Below are 15,237 nucleotides of genomic sequence, written 5' to 3'. Positions count from 1 at the left end.
CTTGCATAGGAGTAGTTGGTGGTCTGTTCCACAATCAGCTCCTGGCCTAGTTTTCACAGCTGATATTGAGCTTCTCCAGTGGTTTTTTCCACAGATGTAATCGATCTGATTCCTATGCATACCATCAGGTGAAATCCATGTGTATAACCTGCATTTATGTCTCTTAAAAAACATATTTAAAATGAATAAGTCATTTATTGTGCAAAATTCAATCATTTTATCTCCAGCTTCGTTTCTGTCACCAAGTCCATATTTTCCAACTACTGATTCTTCTTTGTTCCCAACTTTCCAACTTTTGTGTTCCAGTCGCCCATTATCATCAATCCATCTTGATTGCATATTCGATCTATCTCTGACTGTAAGAATTGGTAGAAATCATCTATTTCTTCTTCTTTGGCTCTGGTTGTTGGTGCATATATCTGAATAATAGTGGTGTTCAGTGGACTTCCTTGTAAGCGAATGGATATAATCCTATCACTCACAATGTTGTACTTCAAGATGGATCTAAAAATTTCTTTTTTAACTCTGAAAGCAACTCCATTTTTCCTCACCTTTTCATCTCCAGAATATTATATGTTCATCTGACTCAAAATGACCCATGTCAGTCCATCTCATCTCTCCAATGCATAGTATGTCAATATTTATGCTTTTCATTTCTTTCTTAACAATTTCTGATTTTCCTACTTTCATGGTTCTTACATTCCATGTTCCAGTCACTAGTGTCTGCTTACAACTGTTTCTCTTCCTTTGTATTTCCATGCTTGAAAGTTCTACCTAGGTTGCCCTTTCTGTTCGTCTACGTGTGTTGTGTTGTACATAGGGTTTTCAGAGGCCTGCTATTTCAGAAGTGGATGGCTAATCCTTCTTCCCAGTCTGTCTTAATCTGAATGTTTAGACTTAGAGGAGTATCTGACAGACAGCAATTTGTGGAGCAGTGAAAGATAAATCCCTCAGTGTGGAGTTAACCATTAGTTACAGTGTAGTCCCTGCCCTTAGCCCATTGCCTTGACCCACTTATTTCCCAGCTCCACCATCCAGCAGGATACCCCTTCACTTCTACCAAATGCCTTCAGAATTAATCTCCCATTATCCGACCCATGACCTGACCACCTGTATCTGAAGCTTTCTTCGCTCCTGTGATTCCAACCACGTCAACTGCTGACAGTTGTTTTTGTTGGTTTTTTTTTTTTTCTGTGTCCAGTGTCTCTTAAGTTTAGTTGTACTGTCTCTAATGGGAAGGTGATATGTCTTGTAGAACTTGGGTATAGATTGTGGTTTTCTTCTTGGCCCTCGGGCCCAACCAGTTTTAGCTCCGCCTTGGGGCTTTGTACCTGGAGGTGTGTCAGAAGCTGGAGGCAAGTGAGTAAATGAATAAAGAGAGGGCACTGATCATAGACTTTAGATCCACTCTTGATTTAAGATTCTGTAAGATCTGCCACTTGTCTCAGTCTCTTCTGGCATGTGACGGGTTTGGAGAAGATGGCCAACTGTAGTGTTTAATGATCTTTGATTTCTTCATTACCCTCAGAGAATTCTGTGCACATCTGCAACTACTTACTATGATTCAGAAAGCTGGAAACTGAATAAGGATGACAGAAGAAGGTTTGATGCCTTTGGGTTGTGGTGCTGGAGAAGATTATTGGACACACCAAGGACTGCCAAGAAAATGAACAGGTCTATCCTCGAGAGGGTGAAACCAGGCTGTTCCTTGGAGGCAAGGATTTTAAAGCTCCATATCACATACTTTGGGTACATGGCCAGGAGGGTCCAGTTCTTGGAGAAGGACATCGTGCTTGGAAAGGTAGAGGAACAGTGCAAGAAAGGAAGACCCCAGATGAGACTGATTGACACAGTAACTAGGATAATGGGGTTAGGTGTTTCAGAGACAGTGAGAATGGCTCAGGATAGGACAAAGTTCAGAGCTATTATGCATATGGTCACTATGAGTTACAGGCAACTTAACAGTACATAACAACAACAACAAGGCTTTTTCTATCTGATTACATATAGCTTTATAATATTCTGAAGTAATCTCAGGTGTATATCTCTGTAATAAAATGTTAAGCAACCTGACATGCTCATCTACAGTATTGTATGTTGTAATGTGGTATTCCCGACCATCCCGACATAATGTTAGCATACTATTATAAACTGTCAGGGGACATATCAATTCTTTTCAATAATAATATCAATAATAATGATCCTCATTTATAGGGAGCTCTGGTGGCCTACTGAGTAGGGAGTTGCACGGACAACCCAAAGGCATGTGGTTCAAATCTACGAAAGGCTTCTCAGGAGAAAGATGGTCCATCTCCTCTTGTTATATTTACAGCTTCTAAAAACTGGCTGGAAGGTCAGCGATGAGTGAGTTCTGGCTTGATGACAGAGCCAGTCAGTCATTCTCATTTGCATAACCAGCTTTAAAAAAAATGAAATGCTTTACGCATTTGTGTGTCATTCTTACACAAGGGCTGAAGTGAATGCTATACAGAAAGCTTTTTACTAAGCACTTACTATGTGTAAATTCTATGTTAAGTTATTCCAAGCATTATACCATATTTAAAAGCACATTATGCTAGCTGCACTCAAGTTGACCTTCCACTCCTGGTGATCCCACACACACTGTTCAATCCTGAAGCATCTTCATGAGTGGTTGTGAACCAGGCTGTGTTGATCTAGCACTATTTAATTGGTCTATTTTTGGCAGAAGATCATTTGAATTTTTTGCATTGTCCATCTAGTCTGTAGCAACACTAATGAAGCCCATTTAGCATTACAGCACCAAGTATATCCCTACTGACCGATGCCTGGTGGGAGCCTGGCCTCCTAGTCCATGGGGAGTTGTATTGCTAACCCAAAGCAAATGCTCTCTGGCAGTATAAAAAAACAAACAAATAACAACAACCAAAAAAAAAACCAACCACACAACACCTCCCCCCCAAAAAAAAACCCAAAAAACCCAAAAGACTCCTTGGAAGAAAGACTGGCAATCTTGCCACTGCAATTCACAATCTCAGAAAACCCTCCAAGGGAAAGTTATTAGTTGTTTCGGGAAAGTTATTAGTTGTTTCCAACTCAACAGCAATGAGTTTCTTTAAATATATTGCTGGCTTATGGGATCAATACCTTCAGTAAGTGTATTGAAAGAGTAAAAATATTTCAGCTGTTATCAGGTGCCTGCATTAAATATGCTGAGATAAAGGCTTTAGAAACAGCCAGGTGGGAGGAGAAAACAAGGAAGACGTACCTAGGACACCAAGCCCTTCCTGGTTTTGCTCATCATCAAGCCCAGTCTGACTCGCGGTGACCTGTGTGTGCCAACTGCACCTGCTGGAATGCTCAAGGTTCTCACCTTTACAAGCAGAGTGCCAGTTTTTCCTCCTGAGGCACTGAGTGGGTTAGAACCATTCACTAGCAACTTTCTGGTGCTTAATCATTCACTTCACCCAGACACACCACCACCACCATCTCAGCAACTTTCAACTAATTCTGTCATCAACCTGAGTCTTATTTTTATTATCTGCAGAAGGAGGGCTGTCCTGCTACCTCCTGAAGACATGGTGAGATGCAAATAAGAGGCTGTGTGTGAAAATGTGCAGTCCATTATCATGAGTGCAGGAGAGCTGATCCTGGGTGCACACTCACATTACAGAAATCAGCCCGCAGGAAGGTGCAGGGCTTTCTCCCTTCTCTGCTGGTGACTTAGGGTGCAGGCAGACAGACATCCTGGCCGAGGTAAAGGCTGGCAGTGGCGCTGCACAGTCAACTGTGGGCTTGGCAGAGAAGGTACAGACATGCAGCAGCAGCTCTCTAAGGTTTCCTAGGCCAGACTCTGATGTTCAGTGTCCCTCAAGTCTTGATGAGGTTATGAGCTCCAGAAGCCAGCAAGGAGTTCAGCAGTGTCGGTGGGAGGGGCTGAAATGGACTTGGGAAGAAGAACTAAGGAAATGTGTGTTTAGACATGTGAAGATGCTATGAGGAGATGTGTGGATTCCTGGAGTTTGATTTTAGAACTGAGCACAGTGGGAGGGCTTTAAGCTGGAGTCTGTCCAGCAAAGTAGTGGTACCAGTGTGGATGCCTGTGACCAATGGTGTCTCCAGAATAGAGAACGGAGAGAAAGCGGTTTAGGAAGTACAAGCCTTGGCTCCAGGACTCATGCATGTGCCCAGGTCACTCCACCTCCCAGAACCCTGGGATGCTCCAAATCACATGACCAACACCGTCTGTCTTTTAGAGTAGTTGCATATACATGACGTGGCCACGTAGTGCAAAGTTTGCATCAGATCTAAACACTAACTGTTTGAACCTACATAGGGGGACCACATATGAAAAGCTTGAGTGCAAATAACAGCACGAAAACCCTTCAGAGCCATTCTGTAACCCGTATGAGCCACGATTCACAACTGCCTTCCCAATAACATGTGTGAGTTTTTATTATTATTTTGAAGGGGAGGCAAAGACATAAGAAAGGAAATTCTAAAATGTGTAGTTTTATGATAATGTAAAGTTAAAACTAATAATGATCAACACCAATGACAAAGATGGAAAGAGCTAATCCGAATCATCTGTTCCCTTCCTTCTCCACACCTTCAGTAAGCCAATGGATGGTGCTCTCCTTTTATAAACTAGGAAAAGTGCAGGTCGGTGTCTCTCTCTCTCACACAGACACAGACACAGACACACAGACACAGACACACACACACACACACACAGAGACAGAGACACACACACACACACACACACACACATACACACACTCTTCAAGCGACTGCAGGCTAGCTCTGAGATGTGTCTCATTCTCTTCTTCCTGGTTCTCCTCTGTAGAGTGAGGAAGGGCTGCAGGTTACATGTCACTCAGAGTTTATACAAGTTCAAATACCAGACATCAACTCCAGAGAGGCTCACTTAACTGCCCAAAAGTGAAGCCCAGCTTCAGGAGTTTCAAAGACTCTTGGGGTGATTCTCTGTGTATTCAGGACGAGAGTAAATTAATCTTTGCGAAATGAAAGCCATCAGTGGTGTTAAGGGGAGCCATTAATGATGAAGGTGGAGAAACTGTGAGAACAGGAGTGGGAAGAAAGCCAGTCTACAGCAAAACCACATCTGAGTGAGTTATTATTTTTTTTGACAAGACAGCTAAAAAGGATGCCTTTATGAGACTTTACTCTTGTCTGATTCTGAGACTTTGCACTGCCCATGCATACTGTGGTCCCGCTGCAAGCCACTTAATATTGTGGAAACCTCACTTTTCTTATCTGCAAATGGAGATAATGCTCCCTATGTGGCAGAGATGCAAACCAAAGCCCAGACTCACTGCCACTGAGTTCATTACGACTCCTGGTGGCCAGCCCTCAGGTTTCTGAGGCTGTAAATCTTTAAGAGAGGAAAAAGACCATCTTTCTTCCACAGAGCAGCTGGTGAATGCAAACCAGAAAACTTTCAGCTAGCAGGCCGGCACGGGATGTACTAATCCACCATAGTTCCTTCACAGGGACTTAGTGAGGATCCAAAGCTTGTGAATATGTCTTGTGTTAAGCCTTGTGGTGATGACAGTTTTGGCTGCTTTTGTGAATTCGTAACAGAAACTGAGAGCCCAAATATTTAAAAACTGAAAGTTACAGGAAGCATTTGTGTTCTAGCTAGGCCCAATAAATGTCGGCAAAATATTTAATATGAAAGGGTTTTATAAACTAGTGTATTAAACATAATCCTACCTCCTGGGCACAAGCAATCCTTTGAGACGGCAGCCATTCTCAAAAGATAGAATATTTACACGTGCAAACACATACACTGGTGTTCACACATACACATGTGCCCCTCCACAGCTTTGGGTGAACTTGAGGTTTGTCTGGTACGTCTTAGTCAAACAAACTGGAACCTCAGCTACACGAAGTCTTCTGTTTGTTTTACCAATAACGTTTTTTAAAACTAAATATAGCCTTTAGAGCTGAGCAGAAGAGGGGGAGAGAGAAGGTGAAAGAAGGGCAGGCGCTCAAAGCCTGGGCACCTTTGTCTTGCTAATGCACTTTGTTTTGTGGCTTGATGGGTCATTCAAGCAGACTGAGACCACCTCAAAAGAGGGGAGTCCAGAAGAGCAAGGAAGTTCAAGTGGAAAGCTTGTCTGGGGACAAAAGATGCACCTGCAAAATGCAGAAGCAATCCTCTCTGGAGACCAGGGCCCAAGCACAATCCCGGCAGCACCTGAATGAAGTCCTGGCAGTCAGTGTGTATTTACCAGGACTCTATAGTTAATTCATCTCTGATGAAAGCCACTCCTGCAGTCCGCGTGAAGGAGCCCAGCAGCATGACAAACATGCTCTCAGAACACAAAAGAACCCAAGAGGACATTCAGTACAGAAGGTACAGGGGAGGGCTGACAGCTGAGACTCCCGGAGAAACCATGGGATAGATATCCCTACAGTTCAAATCTAACAAACTAGCTTCTGAAAGTAAATTTGTCTTATAAGCCCGATGTCAGAAATTCCATCACTGGTTCTAATTCAGAGCCTCAACTGGCACTCAGGCTGGAGAGATGAGGAATTGGGAAGACTTTTAACGCTCCTTAGAAACAAGGATGGTGGTACTCTGAACATGTCAGTAGGTGCCAGTTGCTGGAGAAATACATCACACTTGGTAAAGAAGAGGGCCTGTGAAAAAGAGGCAAACTCTCAATTAGAAGGACTGACACAGTAACTAAAGTGTGGGCATTAGCCCAGCAGACATTGAGGATGGAGCAGGACTGGGCAGGGCAAGGTTTTGTACTGCTGTACACAGAACTCGCAGGAGTCGGAGCTAACAGAACAGTACCTATTAAGAAGTCAGGAGGTGAGTGCTGCTCTCCGCTCCTTCCTTCTCTCCACTGCAAAGGATTCTCATTTTCCAAAAGCTCTGCTTGGAACTTCACAGAGATCAGAGCAGCATGACTGTGGGAAGGAGTGTCTCCCAGCTCATCTTGGGGACCAAGAGCTCCACAATCTGGCTTGACTCTCCCAGCCCCTCCATTCGACAGGACACTGACATTCAAGATGCAGAAATGTGCTCAAGGTAAGCCAGTAGTGCTCACTCCAATCCAACGTGTCTGCCAGTATACTAACTATCCTCTCCTAGAACCTGGTATTTGTGGCATCATAGTAAAATAGATAGTCATGTAAAATGTGATTCAGAATGCAGAAAGAGCTAATACAACTTACTTTCACAGAAGAAAAAAAATCACACAAATAAACACCATTTGGTGTTACTTAAGAAGTAGAAACAGACTGAATCAGGGTAGGGTGGGAGAGGGAAATAAAGAAGAAATATGAATGTGTAAAGGCATAAAATAATGTATGAGCAAGAGTCTGTGGTGATGAAGGAAGAAGTTAAAGTTGCTTTGAAAGAATTGACAAAAAACAAACCCCCAGGAATTGATGGCATACTGAATGACGTATTTCAACAGACAGATGTAGTCCTGGATGTGATCACCAAATTGTGCCAAGAAATCTGGCGTCTGGTCAATTCACTGAAAGAGGTCTATATTTGTTCCCATTCCAAAGTAAGGTGATTTGACAGAGAGTGGAAATTATCAAACAGTATCACTGATATCACATGCAAGCAAGATTCTGCTGAAGATTATCCAAAACCAACTGGAACAACAAATCAATAGAGAATTATCTGAAGTGTAGGCTGGATTTAGACGAGGTTGTGGCTCTGGGGATATTATAGCTAATGTCAGGTGGATCTTGGCTGAAAGAAGAGAGTACCAGAGGAATCTCTATCTGTATTTCATTGATTATGCAAAGACATTTGACTGTGTGGATAACAACAAATGGTGGCTGACTCTGAGAAGAATGGGAAACCCAGAACACTTGGTTGCGCTTATGCGAAACTTATACTTGGACCAGGAGGCAGTCGTCAGAACAGAGCAAGGAAACACTCTCTGATTCAAAATTGGAACGGGTGTGCGTCAAAGTTGTGTCCTATCTCCATATCTTTTCAATGTATATGAGGAACAGATTATCCAGGAGGCTGGGCTCTTTGAAGAGAAATGTGGCATCAGGATTGGAGGTAGACTCATCAACAATCTGTGTTCTGCAGATGACAAAACACTGCTTCCTGAAACTGAGGAGGACCAGAAGCGCTTGCTGCAGAAGGTCAAGGACTGCAGCCTTCAATATGGATTGAAGCTCAATATCGAGAAAACAAAGATTCTCACCACTGAGCTAATCAGTAGTATAATGATAGATGGTAAGAGACTGATATTGTCAACAGCTTCAGTTTGCTGGGGTTTACAATCGACAGACACTCTTGGTACCAGCAGCCAGTAGATTAAAAGACGAATTGCATGGGAAAGTCTGGTGACAGAGACCTCTCCAAAGTACTGAAGAGCAACTATGTTAGTCTGGAGACTAAGGTGCACCTTACTGGCCATGGTCTTTTCAATTACTTGCTATGCATCAGAGAGTTTGACAGTGACTAGGAATGATAGAAGGAGAGGTAATGCCTTTGAGCTGTGGTGCTGGAGAAGAGTATTGAATAACCCATGGACTGCTAGGAGAACAAACAAGTTAGTCCTGGAGAGGGTGAAGCCAGGCTTCTCCTTGGCGGCAATGATTCTGAAGCTTCTTCTGACATACTCTGGATATGTTGCAAGGCAGGATCAATCCTTGGAGAGGGACATCATGCTTGGGAGGTGGAGGGACAGTGCAAGAGAGGAAGACCCTCAATGAGATGGATTGATTCAGTGACTGGGGTAACGGGGATAGGTGTGTTGGAGACAATAAGATTGGCAAGGCATAGAGTAGGGTTTAGGGCTATTGTACATAGGGTCGCTATGAGTCGCAGGCAATTCGATGGCACATAACAACAAAGGCAGATTTAAGATACTGGATATTTCCTTCATAGCATGATTTAGTCCTGATCGAAATACAAATTTTTTAACAGAGAACACAAGGTTCCAGGTGAGCAAAGACATGACCTTGTGTCTCTTTCCCTTCTATTATCCATGAACACTGAACTGAGAGATAGCGAAGCTCTTCCCAGCTCTGAAGCACGATGCTTTGCTACACCAGGTGCAATGAACGCTCGAAACTTCTGCCTTCACACTCCATTGTAACAGGCCTGACAGGGGGTTGTTAGGAAACTAAGAGGAGATAAATAATGAACACTGCATTGGAACAGATGAAGGAAATAACTGTTTAAAAGGATATGATTAGGCATTATACGTACAATAGCCTAGAATAAGAGGTACATTGCAAAGAGGACTGGGGGAAAGGGAGGAAGGGAAGTAATTGTGCAACAGTGTTGTTATTATTGTTGTTGACTGCCGTTGAGTATGACTCATCTCATACTTTATGAACAAAAGACCTAATATCTTTCCATAACTATCGGCATTTCTCTAAATTCATAGGTTTTGCATAGGCATGTGGTTTAGGTAGTGGATGCCACTCCTTGCTTCCAAACCTGTTTTACAACCGGAAGCTTCACCAAACACTGTCCACATGGGCAAACCATTACGGTATTTGATACCTCAATGGCACAAGGTATAGCATCACAGTAAACCCAGGTTACCTCTGTACAAAAAACTGACGAAGAGTAATGTACAAAGTAGAGAGTTCCTCCAGATAAAACACACTTAGCAGTAGTTAAGTGTCATCAAGTTGAATATCATGCATAGCAACCCTATGAACAAAGGACCTGAGCTCTGTTCTATAATTAACATCATTTCTGTTTGTTTATAGAGTTTCCAGAGGCATCCGGTTTAGTAAGTGGATGCCACTCCTGCTTCCAAACATGAATCAATCTGAAAGCTCCTCCAAATACTGTCCATGATGGGTAATGATTATGGTATTTGACAGGATTATGGCTCAGTGTTCAGCATCACAACAACTCCAAATTATTCAGTACAGCAAAAAGACAAATGACTGCTGTACCACTTAAAGAATGTTTATTCTAAAATTAATAAATGTATTAATAAATTAATAAATCCCTACAGAATATTAAAGATACACTTTTAATAGGCCTGTACCCTTGAGTTGGCCAAAATGGGGGGCAAAAGTCCAATTGACACCTGCTTGTGTGGGGGAAATCAATATCACAAATCAAACAGAACCCAAAACTTTGCTTATTTGTCCTCCATCAAGATGCAAGAAACCAACATGTAACAGTGAACGAATATTTTAAAAGGTAAAAAAGTGAACTGAGGAGAGGGAAGGGATGGAGAGGGGGTAAAATGTGTGCAACAATGACTGAATGGAAATCTAACATTTCTGTAAACTTTTGCTAAAATCACAATTAAAAGAAAAATTTTATTTGAAAAAATGTGTGTTCAAAGAAGGCAGACCTGAGTGAGTTAAGGAAGGGAGAAATCTTACCATATTCCTAATCATGTCTTAAGGCACCTCTCAAATGTCCACATCTCCGTGGAATTGTTCTTTTTTTTCTTCATCATATACATACACACCTTACATCAGGTGACACAAATTATTTAAATATCCAGAATCTAGTATAGGGTGTGGAACAAAAAACTCACTATGTTTTATAAATGAAGAAGTCAAGAAATCCTATTGTAATGCTTGCTTTAAATACTTACTGGCAAAAAGAATTTGCTAAAATCGAGTTTTGTGTTTTTCTCAAACAAACCAAGGCCATGGATCACCTACTTCAAACTAAACTGTCATTGATTAAATATATTAGAAAATAACTTTAAAACATAAACATACTAGAGAAAAATATCATTTTTCAGCTTAAAAAATAACAGTATACATTTCATTCTAAGAGCAGAGCTGCCTCCTTTCCATGAGATAGTTTATATTTTAAGGGGAGAAGCCATAGAAGACAGAAATCCTGTGGGCAGCAGAAATTAGTAGGCAGATGGTGGTCAGGGGAGTGTATTTGAAGGAATAGGCAAAGTGCACTGGGGATTTGATGAGGCAGGTGATAAAAGGCACTGATCAATTCATTATATAAAACACAATATATATGAATGTACAAAAACAAGAAAAATATTAAAACCCAAGTCTTGTGATTTTGTAATTAAAGGTGTATGTAGCATTAACTTTGGCTTCTTGTCCTGGATGCTGACAAAATTGAGTAGAAATAAGAGACTGATTCACATAACTGAGAATCCCCACACCAAGCCTAGCATCATGCGATCAGTTAGTATCTGTCTCCAAAGTCAAGTCAAAGTGCATGACAGAAGCAGCTCACCTTCTTTAACATTCAACCGTGAGGATTGGTCTGTGTGAGAGGTTGTATTATAGGCCAGCAGTGAACCTGGAAAACAAAGCAAAAATTTAATATAGAAAAAAAATAAAATAAAAAATTAATAAAGAAATAATAGAAATAATAAATAAATAAATAAAAATAATAAACGAATGAATGAATAAATAAATAAATTCTGACATGAACAGCTGGAGATAGGAAGAAGACAAAAGGAGAAGAGGTGCTTGTTGTTGTCGTGAACTATCGAGTCAGAGCCAATCCACAGTTGAACCTCCAGCAGGTTTCTGAGGCAGTAATCACAGAGAAGGAGACTATCCATCCTTTTCCTGAGAAGCAGTAGGTGGATTTGAACCAGGTGCCTTCAGGATTGTAGTACAGAGTCCTCCTACCACTAGGCCACTAGAGCTCCCTAATAGCTGCTTAGGATACAATAAGACCCTGTAAGGATAATGGGACAATTTGGAAACAGCTAATGGGTGAAGATCACAAAACAGGTTCAACACAGTTGTTAGGTGCCACGCAGTTAGTTCCAACTCCTAGTCAGCTTGTGTACAGTAGAACAGAACACCACCATTCTACACTAGCCTCACACTCTGCAGGTTTTAATTCACTGCTGTGGGCACTATTAGTCTATTTATTGATGGTTTTCTTCTCTTCTGACCCTCGACAAAGTCTCACTATCTTGGTTTCTAAGGAGCATCTTTAAAAAAAATTATATTGGTTTGCTTATAAAGTTCATATACATTGTGCTTCACACTATTCTTTATTCATATTGTGTTCCATACAATTACTCCCATGCATCAGGGTTTATAAAATTAATTACCATTAGACCTTGCCCATCATTACCCTGTCTTTTCAGGTCCCCTCTGGAGTCTTCCCATTTCTTTCACCCCCTCCCTCCAACCACAAAATTGTGCAACCCATCCTCACCCCCTGCTCCCATACCTTCCCTCCTTGATTCTCCACACATGTTTTCCTAGTTATCCTTCTATTTTTACAATAATGGTATTATGTAGCGTTTGTCGTTATGAGGCTAAATTTCTCAATCACTTCAGTTGTGGTTGGACATTGGGCTGTTTCCTTATTCTTTCAACGGTGAATCATAATGCTGCTATGAATTCTGGTGTACAAATCTTCATTTGTGTCTCAGTTCTAATCCTTAGGGTATATTCCTAGTAGTAGAATATCTAGGTTATACTGAGTTTCTATGTTCAGCTTTTTGAGGAAACACCAAATTGTAATATCATCTCAGACAAGGGTCTCCTAATGAAAGTTTACAGAATATTAATGGGCCTCCAAGAAAAAGACTGATAACTCTATTACCAAATAGACAAAAGACATGGAAAGACTTCACAGAGGAGTATGTTCTTAAGACCAATAGAAACATGAAGAAATGACCAAAATCCCTGGCGATAAGAGAGATGCAGATCGAGGTCACAATGAGATATAACCTTTTTGCAGCGGCAAAGTTTAGCAGGGCAACGAGCAATAAATATTGGAGAGGAGGTGGAGAGGTGGGAACTCTCATACACTGTTGGTGGGACTGTAAAATGGTACAACCACTCTGGAAGTAGTTTGATGTTTCCTCAATGAGGAGCAATCTTATAGCATTTCTCCTCAAATAGATGTTTGTTTTTCTGGCAGTCTGTAGTAGATTCAATATACCTTGCCAATACAAGAATTAAAATATATTAATTTCTATTTGTTCTCCTTTATTAATTATCCATATTTTGCATGCATATGGGATTACGGAAAACAGCATGGTACTCTAACACACCTTAGTTGTCAAGGCAGTGACTGGCTTCTTAATATTTAAAGGAGGACCCTTGCAGCTTATTTACCCAATAGACTATGCTTTTTGATTTCTTGACTGCTCCTTCCGCAGCAGATCCATGTAAAATAAATATTTGGCAATTTCAATTTATTTATCAGCTTACCATGTTGTTGCTCATTGGTCCATTTGTGAAGATTTGTTTCATTTTGTTAAAGTGTAATCCATATGAAAGCCCTGGTAGTCTTGGGTCTTCATCAACAAAGGCTTTAAGTTCTCATTCCTTTCAGCAACAAAGGTTGAATCCTTGCGTGGTGCAGATTGCCAATGACAATCTTTCTCCAATTCTAATGTTGCTCTCTCCTCTATATAGTTCAACTTCTTAGATTATTTACATATAGATTAAATAAGTATGCTAAAAGAACACATTCTTGACACGTGTCTTTCTAATTTTAAACCATTTACGTCTCCTGCTCTATTGGAAAGACTGCTTCTGAGTCTATGCACAGGTTCCACATAAGCACAAAATTATGTGTCCTGGAATTCCCATTCATCCTAATGTTACCCACATTATGTTATTATTATTTTCCTTAATCAATAAAACACAGGTAAACATCCTTCTGGTATTCTATGAATTTAGGCAAATCTGACAAAAGTAATGATATCTCTTGTTCTATGTTTCTTCTGAAGCTTGAATTTCTGGTAGTTCTTTATAAATACACTGCTATAATAATTTTTAAATTATCTTTAGTAAAATTTTACCTAATGATATTGTTCCATAATTTTCACATTCTGATGGATCACTTTTGTTTGGAATGGGTACAAATATTGATCTATTCCAATCAGTTTTGCAGGTAGTTGCCTTTCAAATTCCTAGGTATAGACAAGCAAGCACTGTGAATTTACTGAAACATCTCAATTGGTAATCAATTCCTAGGGCTTGGCTTTGCCAGAGCCTCTAGTGAAGCTTGGATTTCCTTCTTCAATATCACTGGTTCTTGATCGTATGCTGCTTCTTGTAATGGCTGAATATCAGCCAGTTATTTATGGTGCAGTGGCCCCATGTATTCTTTCCATTTTCTTTTGGTGCATTCCGCATTATTTAATATCTGGTCTGCAGAACACTTCAGCCTTGCAATCAAAGGCTTGAATATTTCTTTTCTTTTATTCCTTGAGTTTCAGAAATGCTGAGTGTGTTCCTATGTTCTTCCCCTAACCTCCCACCTTTTTTTAAGCTCCAAATCTTCTCATAAATTATTACAATAGTTTACCACACGGTTCGAGGTCACTAGCAGCTCCAAGGGAGAAGGATGACAATCTCCTCCCATGCGATTAACTGCCTCTGAAAACTCGCTGGAGGGTTGGTTATGGGTCCGTTTCAACTCTATGGTAAACAACAATAACAACAAGGCATCTCAAACTGTCCTTTAAAATAATCTGTTCAACTTCTACAGCATCATTTCTCCCACTAGCTTCAGGTACTCTGCACTTAACAGCAAGTTTGAGTCCTCTCAACACAATTGTAAATAAATTGTACACATGAAGAATGGAAGAATGGCAAATGTTTTGTTACATATGTGTTTCTCATAGTTAAAAGGGGGAGGTGGGAAGTGGCATATGAATTAAGGAATTAGTAAGAGTAGAAGAAAGGAAGGGGTTAATGTCATTATTTTTCCTCCTCTTTTTGTGTAAATCATGCAGGACTATAATAATTTCACAGGGTTAGAGTCAGAGTGAATTAGGAGGGAATGTTGGATGGGGTGCAGCTGGGACTGCTCCCCTCTAAGTTCCATGCTCCTTCTGAATGGCTTAGCAGGCCTCAAACCCCTGGCCTCCAGTGAGAACACAGGTCAGAGAATCAGCAAAACAGAGCTCTGGTCCTGCTGCTTATGCCACCATCCCCCATGGTAAGTGACATGATATCTAGACCTTAATTTTATCATAAGAAAAAACAAAAGGATTGAGCCCGAGCAGAAGTCAACAATCTTTTTTTCTGTAAGACCAAACAGTAAACATGTTTGGCTTTGAGGTAATAGATTTTTAGGAAAAACCAGGCCTGCAGGGGTCTGTTACATTGTGGCCAATATAATCAGTACAATTCTTTCAGCTGTGATGAAGAATTTAATTTGGTTTCAGTTTTATGTTTTGTTTTTTTAGAGGAGAGTGGGTTCATTATGGGTGGAGGAGTGGAAGGTGGGTGTGGGTAAGGTGGGAGACCTCACCTTTCTTTACATAGCCATCAGAGAGAAGTCTTAGAGAATATTCT

General features: G+C 40.8%; 1 protein-coding gene across 1 annotated transcript in view; it reads right to left on the bottom strand.

Annotated features, from left to right (window-relative positions):
* FLI1 (Fli-1 proto-oncogene, ETS transcription factor) overlaps positions 1-15,237 on the bottom strand; it is a 172,199-nt gene that overhangs the window by 31,541 nt on the left and 125,421 nt on the right. The window contains exon 5 of the mRNA XM_006901379.1: positions 11,186-11,251. Within this exon, the coding sequence (XP_006901441.1) occupies positions 11,186-11,251 (66 nt within the window). The remainder of the gene's footprint in view (positions 1-11,185; positions 11,252-15,237) is intronic.

Source organism: Elephantulus edwardii, unplaced genomic scaffold (assembly GCF_000299155.1).
Source record: "Elephantulus edwardii isolate Elephantulus edwardi_28Jun2011 unplaced genomic scaffold, EleEdw1.0 scaffold00323, whole genome shotgun sequence".
Lineage (NCBI taxonomy): Eukaryota > Metazoa > Chordata > Mammalia > Macroscelidea > Macroscelididae > Elephantulus > Elephantulus edwardii.
Note: the sequence above shows the minus strand (reverse complement) of the source record. Positions and strands in the feature narration are given on the sequence as shown.